Source organism: Procambarus clarkii, chromosome 32 (genome assembly GCF_040958095.1).
Source record: "Procambarus clarkii isolate CNS0578487 chromosome 32, FALCON_Pclarkii_2.0, whole genome shotgun sequence".
Taxonomy (NCBI): domain Eukaryota; kingdom Metazoa; phylum Arthropoda; class Malacostraca; order Decapoda; family Cambaridae; genus Procambarus; species Procambarus clarkii.
In genome coordinates, this window is record NC_091181.1 from 33,260,959 (window position 1) to 33,281,653 (window position 20,695).

Consider the following 20,695-nt stretch of genomic DNA (forward strand, 5'->3'; position numbering starts at 1 on the left):
GGTATGTATAAGAACAGCAGTCAAAAGGTATGAGTCAGGAGAGGAGCCTTCATAGTAAGAATGTCTTGGGGGCCTGGGGGAACGAGGATGGTTAAGGGGATGTCTCCTCCGCACCACATCACAACGTGTCAACACTCTAGAGTCGCCTTCATCACTACCATCACCACCCTCCCTACACTGCAAGGCAAGAGGTAAACAAGAACTTATGTTGCCTTTGTTTTAACAAAAATAATAATTTCACACCCAGTTATGATGATGCTGATGACATGGTTCATTTCTTGTTATTAGCAGTCTATTACATGGCAGTCAAAAAAAAAAGTTTCAGAGAAGCAGGAAATCTAAATGCTAATGGCTTCATCAAAATTTGTACATAATAAAATAGCATTTAAAAACTCCTGAAGTTATATAAAGTAATGTATTAAATAATATCTATATTTAGATTTTAAAACTAATGGAATAAACAAAATATTTAAATAGAATTTTTGTCAATGTATCAACATATTGTATATGACCAATGGTTGGAAAATAATTGTAATATATTGCATATTATCTAACAGATCTAAGTAAGGTGCTGAGGTACTGAAACATTATAAATCTTGGAAACATTTAAACAATTATTAGGTGTTAGTGTGAAATATTAATCGAACTGTAAGTCCACAAGCAGACATTTAGTGTACACTTAACATAGCATCTACTTAACATCTCCCCTACATGTGGCAGATAACATCCTACTAGGCTACATATACTATCATTATACAACAAAATGACTTTCTTTGCTCAAACTACATTAAGAAATATTGTGCTGTTTCAGTGTAGTATCTGAACTATATGACGAAAATACAGGTATTTATCTACTCTCAGGAACTTCACTATCATATTATGAGAATAACCACATACTGCAAAGGACAAAAAGTCTAACACTGGGACCCATAAATATAATGTTATGGTTCAACATAGGTTAATATCAAATTAAAAACATGGATAGAAGCTAGCTACCCTTACCCTGATCTGCTAACTCCATTTACCACTACCTTCTGGCTCCCCTTTCACCCCACCAGCTCCATCCCCTTCCCCTCTGCTGATCCTCTCACCCATTGGCTCCCCTTCCTCCCCTCAGCTGATGCCCTTTTTCCCCCACCTCCAGGATCCTCTTCCCCCCCTCCCTCCTGACTTAAAGGGTCACCTTCCCACTAGGCTTACTGGGTTACTTTTCCCTATACTTACTGGGTCACCCTTCCTCCTGATGTACTGGGTCATCTTCCCCCCTGACTTACTGAGTCATCTTCCCCCTAGGCTTCCCCCTAGGCTCACTATCACATTTCTCCAAATCTACTTGGTCACCTTTCCCTTTTATCTTCTGCCTGTTGACCTCACTTATGACCCTGCTTCTACTGTCCCTTTACCTCCATTATTAGGATTACTTCACAGTTAAATATTTATAATGTACCGAAATGCTCTCAATCCTACACTGCCAGTGAGTGGGGTTTATAATTATAACTTATTTGTCCCAACCACTGTATTGAGACTAAATCTTTCTGACTAAGGATTACAGTATACACTTATGCTAAGATAATGAGTTTCAAATCAAACTAATCCACAAGGAATGAATTTGTGTGAATAAGTTAGCAATATTAAGATAACATGCTATATATACTGTATATATATATTATAACAATTATTAATAAAGCCAGAAGCCAAAATTATACTAGTCTACAAACACCTTTTAAGAAAGTCAATCAACACCTACATTATTAAGTTGAAATATTCTCCAATTTTGCAGGACCTGTAGCTAACAGGTCCCACCAAATAGGGGAAGCCAAGTAAAGGCTGCAATGAAAGCCAGGATACCAGGAGCCCCAGTCTGTAGCAACATATGAACAGGTGAGGAAGCGATTGAATGTACACCATACAAAGCATCTCATGCACCATAAGGCACAGAACCAAGGAATAATGTAAAGAGTAAGAGACTGAAGAGGAGAAAACAACACATACAAATACATACAGCCACAAAAACCTTCGGCAAGGCAAGACGTATGGTAAACAAACTGGATTGCCTTGCCACACACAAGTGAGGAAGTAAACAACCAACCATACCCTGTGCACAGCCCACCAGGCCAAGAATCGAGTGTCTAAATCAGTGGAAAATTCAAGTGGAAAAAATATAACTGTTAATGCACTTCTTAACCAGAATGAGAGAACAGACATGACCAGCACAAACCCCTAAGTCCTAGAAAAAAGTACCTAGATATAATGAATGCAGTGAGGAACCTCAAGAAGAGAATCACCAAAGCTGAAAGGCACAACATGACCAGGTGCATAAGGTAACTTGGGTCACTAGATGGTGAAAGTTCAGAGACATAGAACAGACTAGTATGCACACATGAGAAACATTCATTCATACAGAATAACCCCACTGCATAAGCTAAAACAATATTTCCATAAATATTGTATTCCATAGCAAATAGGTTTATTTCTTTGTTAAAAGATTGACTGTTCAACTTTTAAATTAAATTCACAGCAAATTTTATGCTAGCTTTAAGACTTCCCAAAAACACAATGTATATGTATTAGTGGCTTTGCAACAATGTACCAATGAATCACCAAAATCTGTACCAACAAAACCCAGTGTATCTTAATATAAAAATAAAAATAAATACTGTAAATAAATAAGTAAAAATGTTAGCTAGGGGCCCTGATTGACGATTGCCAAGTTGCACTGGAAAAGGCTTTTGGGTTTATGTTATAAAGTTTTCTGTCTGAATTCTTGGCTAGACTGAGTAATCTTGTATCTCAATTGCACCAATATGACCCTGCACACTGGTGTGCAATGCTGACCTGGTCAGACTGCAACAGATCCTAACCACAGACGAGAAGGATCTTCCCTCATGGAGCATCCAAGTGGGATAGCTCAGAAAAATCTATACATATCTGCTGTACTGTATATGACAAATCTGCTACATATTAATGATTTTTATGAGTCAGCCTTGTGAGACCACGAGTCAATATCAAGCGTGTCTTACTGGGACTGATAGTACTGATATACCTCTAGTAATGCAGCACATGAACACATAAGTCAGACTATATGACTTCTTTCTAAAAAAAAAAAAAAAAACATTGAAAAGTGCATCCACAAATACAGTACCATGCACATTAAGATTTTATTTTTTTATTGCATATCAATAAATTATTTAAAGATCTAGGTACAGTACAGATAAATTACTGGAAAATAATTAGCTTTATCTACTACTGTATACATAAACTGTATCTACAAAAATGATAAAACAGCCAAAACTATACACTTAATTTCCTAGCAATGTGGCATTTTACTAATCTTTCCTGTCACCTCTCCACTTTTCCATTAACTGACTGGGCTAAAGAAAAAAAAGATAAGGCATTAAGGGAAATGAAACACTCCTTTCTGAGTCAGTTCCTTGGTTCTTCACTTGAGCCAGCAGCCTTAGAGGGTTGAGACAGCAGACTCTAATAATGTGTTTACCCACCATGACCATTCTAAATTTGTGGTCATGCAGGTGGGGATTGGAGATAATGGTAAATCTAATTCAAGCTAGAGTGGGTCCATGGGTGGAGCATAAACTGGCTAGATTCAATGACACCAACCACAACCACCGGACACAACACCAGCTGACTGAGAGTTGAGACCAAAGAGCTGAAGCTCAACCCACTGCAAACACTATTAGGTGAGCATTCCTGGCCAGACTGACCAATCAACAACAACCAAAGGACCCTTCTGAAAGACAATTGTCTCAGAAGGCTGCAAACAAAGAAACCATCCACCTGGGTCAAAAGAACAGACTCCATACCACAGGAAAGCAAAAAGCTTCAACAACCAGAGACAAGAGCCAACAAAAACATAACCTTCAGAAATGGATTTTGGATCAAAGGGGTAATGGGAACCGAGTGGAGGAAAGAAATCCCAACACACTATCAATTAACCAAGATAGCTCAGGAGAAGCAAGGGATAACCAGAGGTGAAAAAAGCATGAAACAACTTGCATGTTGGCATTCACCTGGACACCGAATGCCAACAAGAATGGCTCTGCCAAAGCCGGACGACATGAGGTGATAGTAATAGGCATAAGATGCCGATCAACAAATGACCAAGACAAAAAAGACAAAACCACAGAAAAAGATGCAGAAGAAACACATCGAAGAGAGGCAATGAGGTGAAAGGATTGTCAAGAAACTTCATACTATTTGTATTGTTGCAATATATAATGCAGGTGGGACACCAAGAATGTATTCACCTGGGCACCATACAAATAGCAGTAGTATCCACTCAATTTAAGGGCCTCTGATTTACCATTCCCACAATTTAAAAGGCTGAATTTGATATCAGTAACTGGAGCCTCATTTTCCGAATCATTGACCTTTACTTTCTTGAATATGATTTAAAAATTTGCAGATATTTTAACACCTCTAGGTTTAGCAGAACCTTGGATTTAATGAGAAGGGTATAGCCCCATGTAGGTCCTTAACCCTTGAAAAGCAGCTATGAAAATTTTTTATTCCTTCCTATGCGGGTATGACCAAGTAGGTATTCAGAAAATGGATCAAACGATGGGCCATAAAGAACACCTTTTGGGATGCCAAATCCACTAAAAGCATCTTAAAACTTCTCTAAAATCTTATTTACTTAATTTCCTTTCATCAACATGCTCTGACCATTTTTAGACACATTATTATCCTAATAATGTGTCTTCAAAATTTAAGTCTTATACAAAGTCTTACCCAGTTTGTCAACACCTACTTCCCTATCTCCAGAACCTGGGGAATACTTACCATTTTGAATTGCAGTTCTGTTATAAAAGTTTATTTACAACTTATAAACCCTTAAGATCCATAATCATCAGTGCTATGTAACCATCTGAAAATTGCTTCCCCTTAGAGACAATTAACCAAAGCTATAATTTTTTGTAACTGATATGTGTTGAGTGCAGTCTTTGACACAGACACAAGTGGAGATGCACGAGCATGATCACCGGATAAGTCTGAATATGCCACTCTTCTTTAAGTGAAAAACAAAAGGTGTAATATATACAGTGTGAAAAATAGTACAATAATAATTTATTACATAGTGCACTAATCCTAATATTCTCAAAATATTAAATCGGTGTTCAACTTTACTTCATACAACAGTAAAGTGTACTGGAAACAAACATCTATGTAGTGAATGTGTTTTAAACGTATTCATATTAATGCTGGAACATCAATGGGTAGGCAGAACAAATATACCATCACCTGAAATGCAATTCAAATACTGTATATGACATATAGTAATCAAAACTACTCTAATTTGCACAAAACAAATCTTCACCAAAATGCTCACCTGTAAGTTTAGCGGCCTCAACTCAATGTGCTCATGTGATGGTGTAGCAGGATGACTGTGTGTGGGAGGGGTGGCTGGAGTAGACCGGACACCACCTGGACCCCCGGTCTTCTTGCGCAGGACCCCAAGAAGACCCCAACCTTGCAGCCATTCCCCCACCACCCCACCAATCGCTCCAAGCCACCCACCACTGTTGTCGTTATTTTCCCCATTGGATGGGCCCTATTGAAAAGTAACCACAATCAATATTTTAAAATAATTTTGAAGTTAAGATCAATACAGGCAAGCAAAAGATGTTTAAAAATCAAAAGTCCAAAAACACCCAGAACCCAAAAATTATTTTAAAGTATTTAATTTATTTTCAAAATCCATTATACATGTACCCAGTTTATGAAACTCTGCTTTCTGAGCTTCTCCTTGATTGATATCCAAGCCAGGATCTGGGCACACCAAGAACACCACAATCTCTACCAACCTGTGCCCTACAGAGTTATATCTTTGCAAATGGTCAAGTTACATCTTTGAAAATAGTCATGCCACTTCAATTGGAGAAAGGGGAAAGGGAAGATAAAAATCCAATCCACTACATAGAGGACCACTTGCTATTACACAAAGATAAAAAAAACTCAACAACTATTCTGAGACAAAATTGGAAACAAGAAATGACTATTCAATTTCTGCAAACTGCCATACACTACAGTACTTTTTTTTTGCTATTCAGTGTAGCATCGACTGTCAGTGCAGTGAAACACCCATTATCTGAATCTCCATTTTGTTGATTCTTGGATTATCCAGACATAGAAATATTTAGTACACCATCCCTATTAATCAGAAGAATGGATCATTAATAAGGATGTATTCCCAAAAAAAGACAATTGACTGATATTCACTTGTAATAGTCCTAGTTTTGGAATCCATGTTTCAAGCAAGAAATCCCTACAGTCAACTACACATCTGAACTGATATCAGCAGACTTAGATGAAGCAGTGTTTAAGTGGCTTACACAATCTTGATATAGGGACTGAGATTGGAGAAGAGCAGATTTTGCTTGCTGCCAAGAGGTTTGCTGATAAGTTAGGGATTACATAATTCAAGGGTAGCTTAGGATGACTTCAAAAGTTTAAGCAAAGGCATGGGATTGTTCAAAAGAAGATTTCTAGCAAAACTATCATTACCAATGTTGAGTGTTGATCCATTTAAGATGAAATAATGAAGTCATATGGATATGAAAATCCATATGATTTGAGCCCAACTATTTCTGTCCCGCTCAGGATTCGAACCCAGAATTCTTCATTGTGTGTCGAGAATGAACTCTACTGCACTACCAGGGCTCTATCCCAGTAGAGCAAATAATAATTATTTGTTTATAAATTTCTATATAGCACATACTATTAAATAATAATAATACAATACAGTAATATTGAAATCAGTGGATAACTTCAATAAAACAGTCTGAATTTTCAGACAGGGTAAATGTATTTATAAAAGTATTAATTTAATTTTAAGTTTTTTACACAGTTATTAAAATTTAAAGAGTTGTTTATGTGAATTACCTGTGAAAATGCTCTCTTGCGGGCAGCAGTCGGACTGACAGGAGTAGACATACTATGCCAATACTACTGCTATTCCGTCCACAAACTTCCCAAATTTGATGCTTTCCACTCCATCTGCAGGAATACACCAAGTGTAACTGGTGAGATTCATGAAAAGAAATGCCCCTAAAATCAGTCTTGCATGCTAACCTGAATGTAAATGTTAGCATTGCACTGAATAGTGCAGTCTACCACTATTTGCAAAAGAGAACTTTCTAATAGTTTTTCTGTTCCTTTGTTTCCTTAGCTTGAATTTATGACCTCTTGTTCTTGACGTTCCAGGTGTCAAAGAATGCTATCAGTTTTGTCAATTACTATTACTATCTTGTACAGTATGTACTGATCATATTGTTTCTTTTTATTTTATTTTCTAGCTTTGGCATATTTAACACCTCTAGCCTTTCCTTATAGCTCATGACTTTCAGTCCTGGAAGTAACTTGGGAGCAAGTCTTTGCACCTTTCCCAGTTTGTTAATTGCTTCTTGAGGTATGGGGTACCATACAACCACTGCATATTCCAATTTTGGTCTCACAAAAGTTGTGAGCATGCTTAGTTGCTTAATGAAGTCGCATGACAAGTTTTAGCGCCTTCAAAGAAGTTCCTGTCCGAGTACTGATGACGCATATTAGTGCCATCAGTGTGTGAAAATTAGTCCAGATCTGTTCTTCAAAAAACATAACATGTCTTACATACGGAATAACAGCTTCAAGCTCAGTGAGCAACAATTTAGTACAGACAACAGGAGATTCTTTTCCACCAACAGGGTAATAAACCCATGGATTCTGTTATCCACTGAAGTCATAAATACCAACATAGTGTTACAGCTCCAAGGGAAGCCTAAAAACTCATTGGGAATAATAGGAAAGTTCCTCTCCCTGTCAAGACCAATAGAGTTTGTGGCTTTTACATAAATATATAAGTCAGTCATATTACTTATAAATTATAATATTGCATTACAACACCCGAGTTATTCAGACTATCTATATATTTATTAAGTACAGTACCACAATACCCAAGTCAGTCACACCGTTTTCATTTGACTTAAGTTGGTTAGTTTACAGTTTTAGAATTTAAATTATTAATGACAAGAGTTAACAAACAAATAATTGTTAGAATTAAATCATAAACTAAACTAAATTAATCAGTGAAAGCTACTGCTAACAAAATATTGTGTTAATAGGAGCTTGAAATGGAATTGTTATGTGCACTGTTGGAGAGTAAGCTGTATCAGAGAAAGCCAAGCACTGTACTTGCTCACAGGTTAGCTAAATTAAAAAAAAAAGTATGTAAATAAGGAACATATTACTTGACCCAATGATTGTGGCATGTTGGATACAAGCTCATGATGTATTCCACTATTTGGATGAATGCCCATTTGGTGTTGCAGTATATGGACACAAGATAATGGAACCCCAGCTGTAGAAGTAATGAAGTAATACATTTTACTTATAAAGAGCGCTGTTTGTCGACATAATTGTATTTGTGCTGCTTTTTCATCTATGTTTTCATTTCTTGTTTTCATTCTACTCATTATGCTCAATTAGTATTAAGCTTGTCATTTAAGTTTATCATGCCCGAAACGCTTTGCGTAATAGTGGCTTTAGGCATTGTATGTACTAGCTCTACCTATAAGTCAACCAATCCTTGTAAAAATTTATTGTATGTATGTACCTTACCTAAATAAAATTGTATTGTATTGTATTGTATTTTCATTCAAAACTAAAGTCCACAGAATGCCATGGGCTTCTATCTAATATATATTGCAGTCACAGCTCTAACGTTAGTTACAGGTTTGTTATCAAGTGCAGCACATTCTGTGATAGGGTCCACTTTCAAAGATGCTTGCACAATAATACAGTAATCAAATCCTGTTCATCTTTTCCTCCTTAGTACAGGAATTACATCACTTAAATACATGCATATTCTCACATCTTGAATTATGTGATCAAATTTACCAAAATAAATACAACTACTAGCCATAAACAAAAATTATATATAAAGGTATTTCACTTCATGAAAGCTCATGCAATACACAAGATAAATAAATGCCTTTTGGTTCTCCCATATCTTTGGTGCTTGTTGCACACACGTGAGTGTAGTCCAAACTCTGTACGAAAGAAAGAACTAAGAACACTCGCTCATCTCTTGCATGTAGTTATATATTACTGTCAAAATAACCTTGGTGAAGTAAGCGAGAGTGGCACCTGGTACCCAACACTGCCAGGTTATGTGGTCCCCTGGCTGCTCGACACACCTGGTGCCCAACACTACCAGGTTATGGGCTCCCCTGGCTGCTCGACACACCTGGTGTCCAACACTGCCAGGTTATGGGCTCCCCTGGCTGCTCGACACACCTGGTGCCCAACACTACCAGGTTATGGGCTCCCCTGGCTGCTCGACACACCTGGTGTCCAACACTGCCAGGTTATGGGCTCCCCTGGCTGCTCGACACACCTGGTGCCCAACACTATCAGGTTATGAGCTTCCCTGGCTGCTCGACACACCTCAACACCAACACTTCATCATCACAAAATTCATGCGGATTTTTGTACCATATTACACCTTATAATAACTAAATGCTCGCTTACATTAATTGGTTTTATGAGAAATTTCCCACGAGGAGTTCACACTGTATTTTCAGGTATTACACTGATCCGTCAAGTAAAGGCTGCATTATTTACATTCACTTTCATAAGCTACAAAACTACATTGAAAATATTTATTTCATCCTTTTCTCGGCAAACGTTTATGATTTTATATAGATTTTGTAAATTATTGCGATGCTCTTTTTTTTAAACGGATTTCTGAGGCACTTGAGGATTTCAAGTCTATAGTCACTTGTCATTTGCAGCCGAATTTTTGTAATTAGCTTCCTCTGATAATATATGTATGATCTGTCTTCCTAAACCTATATCTAGCGTAAATATTCTCAACCAAAGAAGTAAATATGATAACTGTTCTTCTGTATGAAACAGTAAACATACGCCAACGACTGCGCTTGTGCCAATCATAATCAATAACGTACGAAATTTTGTTTACAAATGATTGTTGAATATTTCTTATGGTCTATTGTCTCAAACGCCGAATGCTATGTAATAATACAAAAAATGTAACAAATATTTATTTAGGAACCTGTGCAATTAATCGCTTAATTCCTCTCCCATATATAAATCTAGTTATTATATCAGACTATTCTGCCATAGCAGTAAAGCTCTACAATTATATTATTATCTTCCAAATAAATTTATCATTTAGGGAATAGATTTCATATATTTACAGTGTACACTGTTAAAAATACACTCATTTAAATTTACCGCTGTTGCCAGCTAGACGTCCGTTCGTCAATGACATATCTGGATCTCAGATGTATTATTATTATTATTATTATTATTATTATTATTATTATTATTATTATTATTATTATTATTATTATTATTATTATTATTATTATTAAAATTAATTATTATTATTATTATTAACAATTAACTAGTATTAATTAAATTGTAATAAAAATTAAATCATTATAATAATTAAATAATCATAATAATAAAATAATCATATTGATTAAATAATCATAATAATTAAATGTTAATTAAATAATATTATTATTATTTATAATAATAATAATAATAATAATAATAATAATAATAATATTATTATTATTATTATTATTATTATTATTATTATTATTATTTATTAGTATTTAACCATTTAATTCTTATTTAATTATTATTTTATTATTATTATTTATTATTTAATTATTATTATTTAATGATTATTTTATTATTATTATTTAATTATTATTATTTAATTATTATTATTTAATTAATATTTTATTATTATTATTTAATTATTATTTTATTATTATTATTTAATTATTATTTTATTATTATTATTTAATTATTATTTTATTATTATTATTTAATTAATATTTTATTATTATTATTTAATTAATATTTTATTAATATTTTATTATTATTATTTAATTATTATTATTTAATTATTATTATTTAATTATTATTTTATTATTATTCAATTATTTAATTATTATTCAATTATTTAATGATTATTCAATTATTTAATTATTATATAAGTATTATTATTAAATAATTAAATCATAATAATAAATAGTTAAATATTAATAAAATTAATATTATTATTATTACTAATCAGAGAAATCACACTAATGTGATGTATCAATATGAAAATCCATAGGAGCCGTGAAGAGGATTCAAACCCATGCGCTGGGTGTTCCCAGGCACACGCCCCACACAACAAGGCCTAGACATGGTCAAAAGAATCGCAACATGGTGTTCTACTGAACCCACGAGTGTTCCTGAGGCTTCCACTGAAGCTGAACCAGGGTTTCTCTCTGTGTATTGAAAGAGGAGTGTCATGAGTTGAATATTCCTAGACGACAGAGCAAGAGTGCATGGGGGGGGGGGAACAAACCAGGTGTGAAACCCTGGTTTAGCTTCAGTGGAAGCCTCAGGAATCCTCAGGTGTTCAGTATAACCCAAGGTTGCAGTCCTTTTGACAATTTCATGACCTAGTTGTCTGGGGCGTGTGCCTGGGAATGCGTAGCAGACAGGTTCGAAGCCTCATCACAGCTCCTACGGATTTTCTCATTATTATTATTATCATTATTATTGAGAAAGTCCTCTGTGAGGTGACCCGAACCTGCGACCAAGGCATTGCCAGCCGCATACACTACCATAGACCACCGAGGATTGGCAAGTCATACAACTGAATTTCTACTGAAATCACAGGAAATCTGGAGGCCCCCTATTGAAGCCAGTCTAAGTTTTTACGTATGACCCACAATCATTCAGGTGGAAGGGAAAAAGTGATCCTACATCATACCCCCGAACTTCAGGTGATTCTTCAGCTATCTTCAGCTAGTTGGGGCGTACAGTGTAGGACCGTAGTCACAAATATCAATTGTGACACTCGCTCTCCACACATATCAGTTTCTTAATTTAGAAACTATACTCGGTCTCGAGCCCATTGTTGATGTGACGATGTAATTTTGTAACTAGCTCATCAAGATTGTAACTTGCTTAGCTAAATGAATTGTGGGGTTCAGTCCCTGAGCCCATTATGTGCCTCTGTAACCCTTTCCACTATCGCCCACACGATGGGTATGGGGTGCATAATAAATGAACTAAACTAACAGATATAAATAAGAGCTGCCTCGAATGGGCCTATTCAAAATGAACTTATTGATTACACTATTATATTTGCGTATTTTTATATTTGCTAGTTTAATATCAAACCAATATCTAAAATAACAATATTACTTGATTTTTTGTTTACTTATTTACCAAGCAACAAATATTGATTTTGGATTGGGTGACGAGATTGTTTGTTTGTAAACAGGGAAGACCCATCGTTTCAGCGTTGTTTACCTATGTCATCCTTCGGTAGTATATATATATATATACAATATATATATGTATATATATTTTTTGTATATAGTTGATTATATCAAGAAAGATGCAATGAAAATAGGGAATAATATTTCGTTTTTATTGTATAATATCCAAACTAGAACTACTTAAAGATGGAAATGTATTTTCCAGTGAATTTGTTTTCCATGGGTTTTTACCATTTAAGATTAAGTGAAGAACAGTCTATGTCACTATACTGGATATGTATAGTGTGCTTTGAACTGGAACCACAGAACTGGCCAGAGGGCGGCCTGCACACCAGAGTAGCCCCTTGTCTTTCCAACACAAAGAGTACATGTAAACAAAATGTTGCACATTGTTGGAGGTTGGCGGATCTCTGAGACAGTGCAGTGCATTCTCAGGAGTAACTGGACAATCTTTACATTTAACTGTTTACCTAAGGACCTAGGATTTAGAATCCACCAGTCATTAAAAAATCACAATAAGTGGAGCATCACAAAAAACTAACCTTTGGGATTATCTGATAAACCTTTGACTTCAAGAAAAAGTAAGAGATTATTCTACTGTACATGTCTCTAGTGTGCCCATATCTGGACTACTGTATCCAAGCATGGAGACCTGACCTTCAGGACATATCTGCTTTGTATGAAGTTCAGTGCAGAGCTGCAAAAATCATCCTGGAGTTAAGTCAACTCTCATACCAAGAATAGTTAAGGGCCACAGGACTAACAACACTGCAAACCAGACATGACATGGCAGGTCTCATTGAGACCTGTAAAGTGCAGAACAAGCTGAAGGAACAAATTCACAAGGGAATTGATGAGGATTCGAACCTATGTGATGAATGTTCCCAGGATATTAATCCAGACCATTTCCTTAAAAGGTAAAATATTATACAAACAAGGAATTACAGAATCAAACAATGGGAACAATTGTTCAATCGACGGTCCACTGAGTGGATCGTCGATGCTGCCTCCTTCCTGTGACTTTGCTGGATGTTCGGGCATCCGGACATCAACCTCTTGATGTCATCATTACCTGCCTGCGAGGCCCTAATGGTAGATGCCTTTCAGCTGGACTGGTTAAGATGGCAGTTCATATACTTCTTTATGTAGTACATGAGGTCATATACTTCTTTTTGAGGTACATGAGGTTATATACCTCTTTATGAGGTATATGAGATTTTGAACTTTATAAACCTATATGAGGTTCATATACCTCATACACTGTACCTTCATATACCCTAGTCTGGCTGTTGCTCTGGGTTCTGGAATGACAGAAGTACTACAAGGGGAGGGTGATCCTTCTGGGTTCTTGGTGGCTGGCCCCGTCCTTCACCCCAAATGAGGGGGGTGAGGTGATATGAACTAGCTCACACTAGCTCACATCATTTATTTACATTGTTGGGGTAGTTTTTTGTTGAGGCTGTGGTCTCGTTTCTAACCAAGCAGTGGTCGGTTTTGTTTTGCTGGCTTTTTGGGTGCCTTTCCTTGGTGGTGATTGACATGAATAAATTTACATAAAATATTTCATACGTGCCACCGCTCCCTTCACAGGGGCCCAGGTTCTGGCTCATGGTTCCTAGTAGATCAAATGACATGATAACATTGATGACACTTTGTTGTGTGGCATTATATCAGGTATAGTAGCTTCTGGGAGCCACAGAGGTTTGCTCAGAAATAGGCATTTCATTACATTCAATGCTGGTTTTCTTTCAGAGTAAAACTACATTTGATTTAATGCACACTTATTTGTTATGCATCTTTCATATAAATTTATTTTTCCCATAGCATGAAGAAAGCCTTATGGCCGAGGTACACATCATAGGCCAGATTACTGGAGCAAGTGGATTCCCAAAGGCTTCGCTCTTTTGCAAGTGGATTCTTCAGTTAGGTAAATGTCTTTTATTTCAGTATCTTCCTTTAGCTTACATGCTGGTAGATACCGGTGCCTTAAGAAGTGCACCAAACCTTTGAGAGCCACTTTGGCCTACCAGGAGCCAGGAGATGGTAAGGTTGAGCTTGGGGATCAGAAAATTTATCCAAAACTGAGGAAAGCCAACCAGAATGTCTGATGAAAAAATAAAAACCAATGGTTTAACTCTTGGACAGCGGCTATGAAAAAATGGTCAAATCGCCTATCCGCAAAAAAAAAAAAAAAAAAATTATAATTATTAATTTGTAAGCAAAATGTAAGAAAAATATGAAAATATGAGTATATATATCATTTCCACCGGGTGGAGGCACTCTACAAGGCTGCATCTGGCACCTGTGAACACCCTATGCTTGACTTTGCTGATGCTTCCTGTCTTATCCTCGGATGTTTCACCGATTGTTTTATCACTTGTTTTTCTTTATTTACATCTATAGAGCTATTATATTCATATTTGCATCATATATGTAATACCAAGGCAACAATTGTTTAAGTAATCTTATGGTGATGACCGCATTCCCCGAATAACATTCATAACCATCACCACATTCGTAACCATGAAATGGTATCAGGATTGTTTTCAAGGGTCAGGGTAAACTCCATTACATCCACATAGAACTATTATATCCTTATTTGCATCATAAGTGTAAAACCCAGAACCCAGACAACAAATCTTTAAATCATCCTATGATGATTACCACAATATCCCAGCAATCATCATAAGATGATAACTGCTGTCTGTTACAAGAAATTAAAAACATTAAAATAAAGCAAACAATTACTTGTAACAGGTGAGCAACTGTAGCTAGTTTTCCTTGCCAGCCACCTTCATTCACTTGGCTCATGCTGCATGGATCGGTTAGCTTCTGCTGGGGTCTCGTAGTACAGTTTACTTCTCTCTCGACTCACAATTGAAGATCCTGGGTTCGATTCCTGGGCAGGACAGCAATGGTTTGGCATATTTCCTTTCACCTACTGCCACTGTTTACTGAGCAGTAAATATGTGCTCAGGAGTTAGACAACTATTATGGGGCTGCATCCTGGAGAGGGTCAGTAGTTTGATCTTGGGGGACCTCAGTACAAATGTTTTCGATGATCATTCAAATGTTTTAACACTATATTATTTTAAATACCCAGAGAATGGACTTAATAATAAAGATATTTATACAATATGTTGATTCATTTAAAAAAAATTCCAGGTGGAGGTTGGAGAGTGGTAGAAGGCCTAGTGGAAGGACAAACTCAGGCAGATCAGTCAGAAGTAAGTGATGCTGTCAGCTGGTGCCATCCTGTTGACATACACCTAACTACTCGTGGAATACAAGGCAAGTGCCTGTGATTAATCATATTGATTTTATTGTTATTATGCTTGTGTTAACTTATGCATTTCACAATCAACAAAGAGACTCATATATTTGTTTAAATATTTGTATTTTGCTTTTCAGTACAGTATAGAGACCATGTGTTTGTGAGCAATGAAGACAAACAGTTTCACAGACCAGCCATTAACCAGGCCAGGTTATGGGAGTAGAACTATCAAAGTTGTCAATGTATAATATACAGTACTGCACTGAAAGGCTTTCATTGTACATTTTCTCTTTTGAGGTTTGTTTCTTTTGACCGGAAAGTGCCATCTCTAAGTTATTTAGGTGTTAATATTTATTATTTAGTAAGATATAATATAATTTGTGAAAAATTATGTGAAGCATTATTTTGGCTAACTTACAACATATGTTTTGTTACTTTTCAGGATGGCCCAGACTGATGGTGCAGGTATACAGACAAGATGATCTAGGCCGCATTGATCTATGCGGGTATGGTATCATTCATGTACCGACAAAAGCAGGTCACCATACTCTGACTTGTCATACATGGAGACCAGTTGGTAATTATGTCAGTTCTTGATCAAAATTATTGATGATATAAAACATATATACAGTATACAGTAATTTCTCCTATACAGTACTGTACATAAATTATATACAATATATACAGAAGACTCTTGATTCATAATTGTAGGTTTTAAATTTGACTTCAGTTAAAAATTGAGACTATTAATCATTTTTATATGACCAACAGTAAGTTAAATGAGTTTGCATGCGAGTTATTTTTACCAACAGTCAAATTCTCAGATTTTATCATTGATAATTTTTTAATTGAGAAACATTTTTAAACTCATTCTATGACTTATTCTTGAGACTGTCTCTTGGATGCTCCATAAGCTAAAGCCAATAAGGTACCACCAGGGCTTGTTTGTCTATGCTCACTTTCGTGACCGTGCCCCTCAGCTTGACAAGTATCTTTGCAAAGGGTTTGTAAGGGCAAAAATGGAGTTAAGGAAACTGTTATTTCCAATCCAAGCCACCATTGAGACTACAGCTTGTTATACACCAAGAAAGTCAGCATTACTCTCATTGTCTACTGCAAGTACTAATTACAGATGCTCTTCAAGCAATGCCAATTGCCCCTCTACTCACTATTATTACAAAACTACTTAACTCCCACAACCACCTGGTGAAAGCACCCGATGGGATGAATGAACAGTGAATATCTGGCACATATCTCCATCACCTGCAAGTACACCAGCAGTGCTGAATATCTGGAAACCAGGTCTATTATTCTAGGACTTTTGTCTAATAGTATGGAAACAAAAGATGTTATAATATAGTCTATAATGTATCTGATTATACTGGCAAACTTTCCTTACAAATGGGTGGTCTCTCTCTCCCTGTCTGGAAACCAATACTAGGGTGTCTCAGACTATTTTATGATGAATCTCTGAATACCATTTTTTTATCTGCTTAAGTACTGCATTGCATTTATAGCATACATTTGTGCTTTTAATAATCAACAGCCTTTCAATTGTTACCATAATTTTTAAAATAAAGCTAATGTTATTATTTTTATTTATCTGTATATTTATTTATATTGAGAGAAGTAATATTATTGTTTATATGGCTGAATTTTTTTACATAAAAATTTAAATGACTATCATTTTTAAGCTCCTAAATCCTATTATCTTGGTTAATTTCCTTATGTTATCCAAGTACGTAAGTAGTAAGTAATTATCAAAAGAAGGCGCCAAGTCGTTATGTTATCCAAGAATATCAGTACTGTATTTTTTTTCCAAGTGTCCGAACACCAGCGACTTTACACACATTAAAATACTATACCCTAGTTCCAAAGCAGTGTGTGATAATCAAGTCTTGAAGCTATTCTTGAAACAGGTCTAACTCAAGAAGTGTCTTGTGCAGGATAATGAGGGATGTGAGCAAACACACTATACAATATTGGTTTCATATCCTGGTGAATATTCACCAAATGCAGAAATGAAATTTAAGATTTTGTTCAGTAAAATTCATCCATGCAGTATCATTAGAAGATATGAATGTTATATCCTTTAATATTGTTCTAATCATATTTTAATGGATTTTGTAGATGAATGCAATGCTAAAGAGAGTTAGAGCTGTATACAAGTCAGTGAGCATAGTTAAAATTCAGCAGTTTTAATTTTGTTCGAAATTTTTTCATTTATTTTCTTTAATAGCATAGGTCTCTATATTTATGAAATAGGCTCAGACCATGGTGGGTATGACTATAGGATCAGAAGTTGCCTATACTTTGTTTAATGAATAATTATTTTTTATTTTTTTTTTTGGTCAGGAACATTTGCAGAGGAATTGAGAAGAGCATTTTTAGGAGGTGGCCCGCAGTTATTGTCTACAGAATTTATACATTCTGCACTTGAACGCTGTAGGTTACTCACAGTGGCATCGGGCTCTGTAAGTATTATTAAAATTTTCAAATATTTATATTTGCTGATATTTTCCGAAAAGAAAATATTTATATTTAATGTGTTGTGCAAGGAACTTTCAGAACTATTCACATTTGGTTACCCTTTAAGTTAAGGTCTGCCATGTCCTCTGGGTGATGATCATGAAAGTCTAACTGGTAATATTCTCAGCATCAGCTCCACAATCCAGCCATGAATAACCAACAGTATGTGCATGTTCCATATAACTCAAGTCACGTAAGAGTTCTCCCCCTCGAGATAAAACAAGACTGCTTACAAAGTCTCTGCCCATTTGTCCACTGTGTTCAGCAACCAAACACAGATAATTGCCGACAGATAATGGCACTTCGGTTACACCTTGCCCTCACAAAGCCTCAGGAGCCACTGTGGCTCTGTCAGAAAGAGACATTTCACTACATCTAATGCTTTTATATGTACTGAGAAGGACAAGATCTCCATCCAAGGTACATGTCATTGATATGTTGTCATTTTCCACCAATTCTTGGATTTTATGTTTCCGATATATATATATTTTGTTTTTGTGTGACAGAGTACAGTGACCCCAGTGGAGCAGTTGGAATTCTCACCATAAACATTAATCGTTGTCCCATCAGGATGCTTTTAATGTTCTACTTCTATATATACAGTACAGTAGTAAGAAAGAGTGCTTTCCTTATATGTCTTAGCTATTAAGACCAACAACAAAATCTCTAGTGCTTACACCTCTTTACTTCTAATCTTATGATGATACAATCTATTGGTATGTATATGCAGATAAGCTAGATGGCTATGTGCTCTTTAGCACGATTTTGAAAAATAGTACAGTACCATATACTCATGAAATGCTAGCTCACTATTCACCAGTTATAATATACCTGACTGGGTCCATTCCTTACCTTGTGATCATTGGGTCTCTGTTCTAGCCAAGCCTCGGTGTAAGGACTTGGCTTATCAGGCGGATGCTGCTTTACAGGCCAGATTTCTCCATATATGTAGGTTGTAGCTTCATGTTAATGTTGCTACCACAGGGGCCAGCCCCTTTGACCTTTCAAGACCTAGCTTAGAGCAGGTGGTGGTTTCTACTAGCTACAAATTTAATCCTCCATCTCTGTATTCAGCCAGTGTTGTTTGGCAGGTGTGAGAGCCTTGCCCTTTGCTACCAGTTCTGAAACACCTGAGGGTCACACCATAGGTGTGTTTAGACCTCTAAGGACTGCCACTTTGAAGGTAGTTGAGCTGCTGCTTCCCATCGAGGATACACTGCCTTCCATTTCTCAAGGAGGTTTTATGGTTGCAGATCTTTCCCTAATGTGGAGATGTAATTCTGTCCTCTATGTCTGGCATGGATCTCTGCTCTGGTGCTCCCCATTCCTCGGGTGTCCAGGGCTGAAAGAATGGGATCCCAATTCAAAACTGGGGCTTTTTCAACCTGTTTGGTAGTTCATTTTCTTTGATGAAGGGTGTTCAGTTAATGTGGAAGGTGTCTTGGGTGGTGCTGCCTGTGCAGAGTTTGTCTTGCCTGCACTGTTCAATCTTTTGTTCAGCTGTCCAAGGAGTGAAGTTTCAGGGCAGTTCCATACCTGTTGTTGGTTAGAGTAGGCCTCCAGAGGAGTTGGATTCCCAGGCTTTGAACTTACTCCGTTCGGTTGGCATTGTTCTCGTTCATTGCAGAGGAATGCATCTGTTTGGGGATCTTCGTTCTGGCCTTTCATGGTTTGCCCCTTTGGTGGCACTGTAGGGAGGACATCTGGCCTATTTGCCAACTCTTGGTTCCACAAAGTATGAGCTTTTGGGTAGTGTCCCTGAGTCTACAGTGGTGGTGGTCCTCAACTTCTCCTTAGATGTTGGGGAGTCTGTCTTTAGAGAGTGGCCAGGTTTTGGCCTGGTCCTTGGTAGGCTTATATATGGCTTGTTAAGGCCTGGTGTGGATTGAATTGAGTGGAACATGCCAGGCAGCAAGCACCAAGGAGCCACCATGGTCCCACCAGAAAGGGGCATTACTGTTTTTTTCATGAGCTGAGAGGCATTAAGTTCATTACTGTTTTTTCCATGAGCTGCATGTTTACTATGTTTCAAATGTGTAATTTTGTCAAATTATATATGGCTTGTTAAGGCCTGGTGTGGATTGAATTGAGTGGAACATGCCAGGCAGCAAGCACCAAGGAGCCACCATGGTCCCACCAGAAAGGGGCATTACTGTTTTTTTCATGAGCTGAGAGGCATTAAGTTCATTACTGGTTTTTCTATGAGCTGCATGTTTACTATGTTTCAAATGTGTAATTTTGTCAAATTTCTGGTCAAATTAATGCACCTTGAGGTTAATTGGACTAGGTTAGAAAGAAGTACCTTTCTGTTAAGGTTCCAAGCTAATTACTCCATATGTTCAGGGTGAAAAAAATTTTTATGTTAAATTTTACAACTTTAACTATGTGTATATGCAGATACTGTAATTTATATTCATATTGTTTTTCCAGGTGCATTTTGAGTTGGGCATCATCCTCAGAAACTTTGAAAAGTATGGCGTAATTTGTTAATAAAATAATGAGTGAAAGTGTTTGATACTGTACAGAAAACTTTCAGTACACACTGTATATATAATTCTTGTCAAGTTTAATAGCA

General features: G+C 36.4%; 2 protein-coding genes across 5 annotated transcripts; one reads left to right on the forward strand and one right to left on the reverse strand.

The window, feature by feature from the left end:
* Positions 1-1,874: 1,874 nt before the first annotated feature.
* LOC138370626 (uncharacterized) lies at positions 1,875-9,688 on the reverse strand. The gene is made up of 4 exons (XM_069335195.1): positions 9,529-9,688; positions 6,901-7,014; positions 5,348-5,569; positions 1,875-5,259 (listed from the first exon to the last, which is right to left on the reverse strand). The coding sequence occupies exons 2-4, from the start codon at positions 6,949-6,951 to the stop codon at positions 5,209-5,211; spliced, it is 324 nt and encodes a 107-aa protein (XP_069191296.1). The 5' UTR covers positions 6,952-7,014; positions 9,529-9,688; the 3' UTR covers positions 1,875-5,208.
* Positions 9,689-11,593: 1,905 nt separating this feature from the next.
* On the forward strand, positions 11,594-20,690 carry B9d2 (B9 domain-containing protein 2). Of its 4 annotated transcripts, none has more exons than XM_069335197.1 (6): positions 11,594-11,816; positions 14,142-14,244; positions 15,483-15,608; positions 16,034-16,168; positions 17,947-18,065; positions 20,551-20,690. In XM_069335197.1, exons 1-6 carry the CDS (start codon positions 11,754-11,756, stop codon positions 20,608-20,610), a joined length of 606 nt encoding a protein of 201 aa, XP_069191298.1. In that variant the 5' UTR covers positions 11,594-11,753; the 3' UTR covers positions 20,611-20,690. The 4 variants fall into 4 exon arrangements, with proteins under 4 accessions (XP_069191298.1, XP_045600341.1, XP_045600343.1 ...); XM_045744385.2 differs by lacking the exon at positions 11,594-11,816 and adding an exon at positions 12,272-12,363; XM_045744387.2 differs by lacking the exon at positions 11,594-11,816 and adding an exon at positions 12,557-12,898.
* The last annotated feature ends 5 nt before the right edge of the window (positions 20,691-20,695 follow it).

What these genes read in the sequence shown, in the direction of transcription:
- B9d2 (XM_069335197.1), top strand. Translation starts at nt 11,754, where the DNA reads ATGACCCACAATCATTCAGGTGGAAGGGAAAAAGTGATCCTACATCAT. An exon ending in CAAGTGGATTCTTCAGTTAG is followed by an intron (nt 14,245 to 15,482) that starts GTAAATGTCTTT and finishes AAAAAATTCCAG; the next exon opens with GTGGAGGTTGGAGAGTGGTA. An exon ending in AACTACTCGTGGAATACAAG is followed by an intron (nt 15,609 to 16,033) that starts GCAAGTGCCTGT and finishes GTTACTTTTCAG; the next exon opens with GATGGCCCAGACTGATGGTG.
- LOC138370626 (XM_069335195.1), bottom strand. Translation starts at nt 6,951, where the DNA reads ATGTCTACTCCTGTCAGTCCGACTGCTGCCCGCAAGAGAGCATTTTCA. An exon ending in GCAAGAGAGCATTTTCACAG is followed by an intron (nt 5,570 to 6,900) that starts GTAATTCACATA and finishes ACTTTTCAATAG; the next exon opens with GGCCCATCCAATGGGGAAAA. An exon ending in TGAGGCCGCTAAACTTACAG is followed by an intron (nt 5,260 to 5,347) that starts GTGAGCATTTTG and finishes ATTGCATTTCAG; the next exon opens with GTGATGGTATATTTGTTCTG.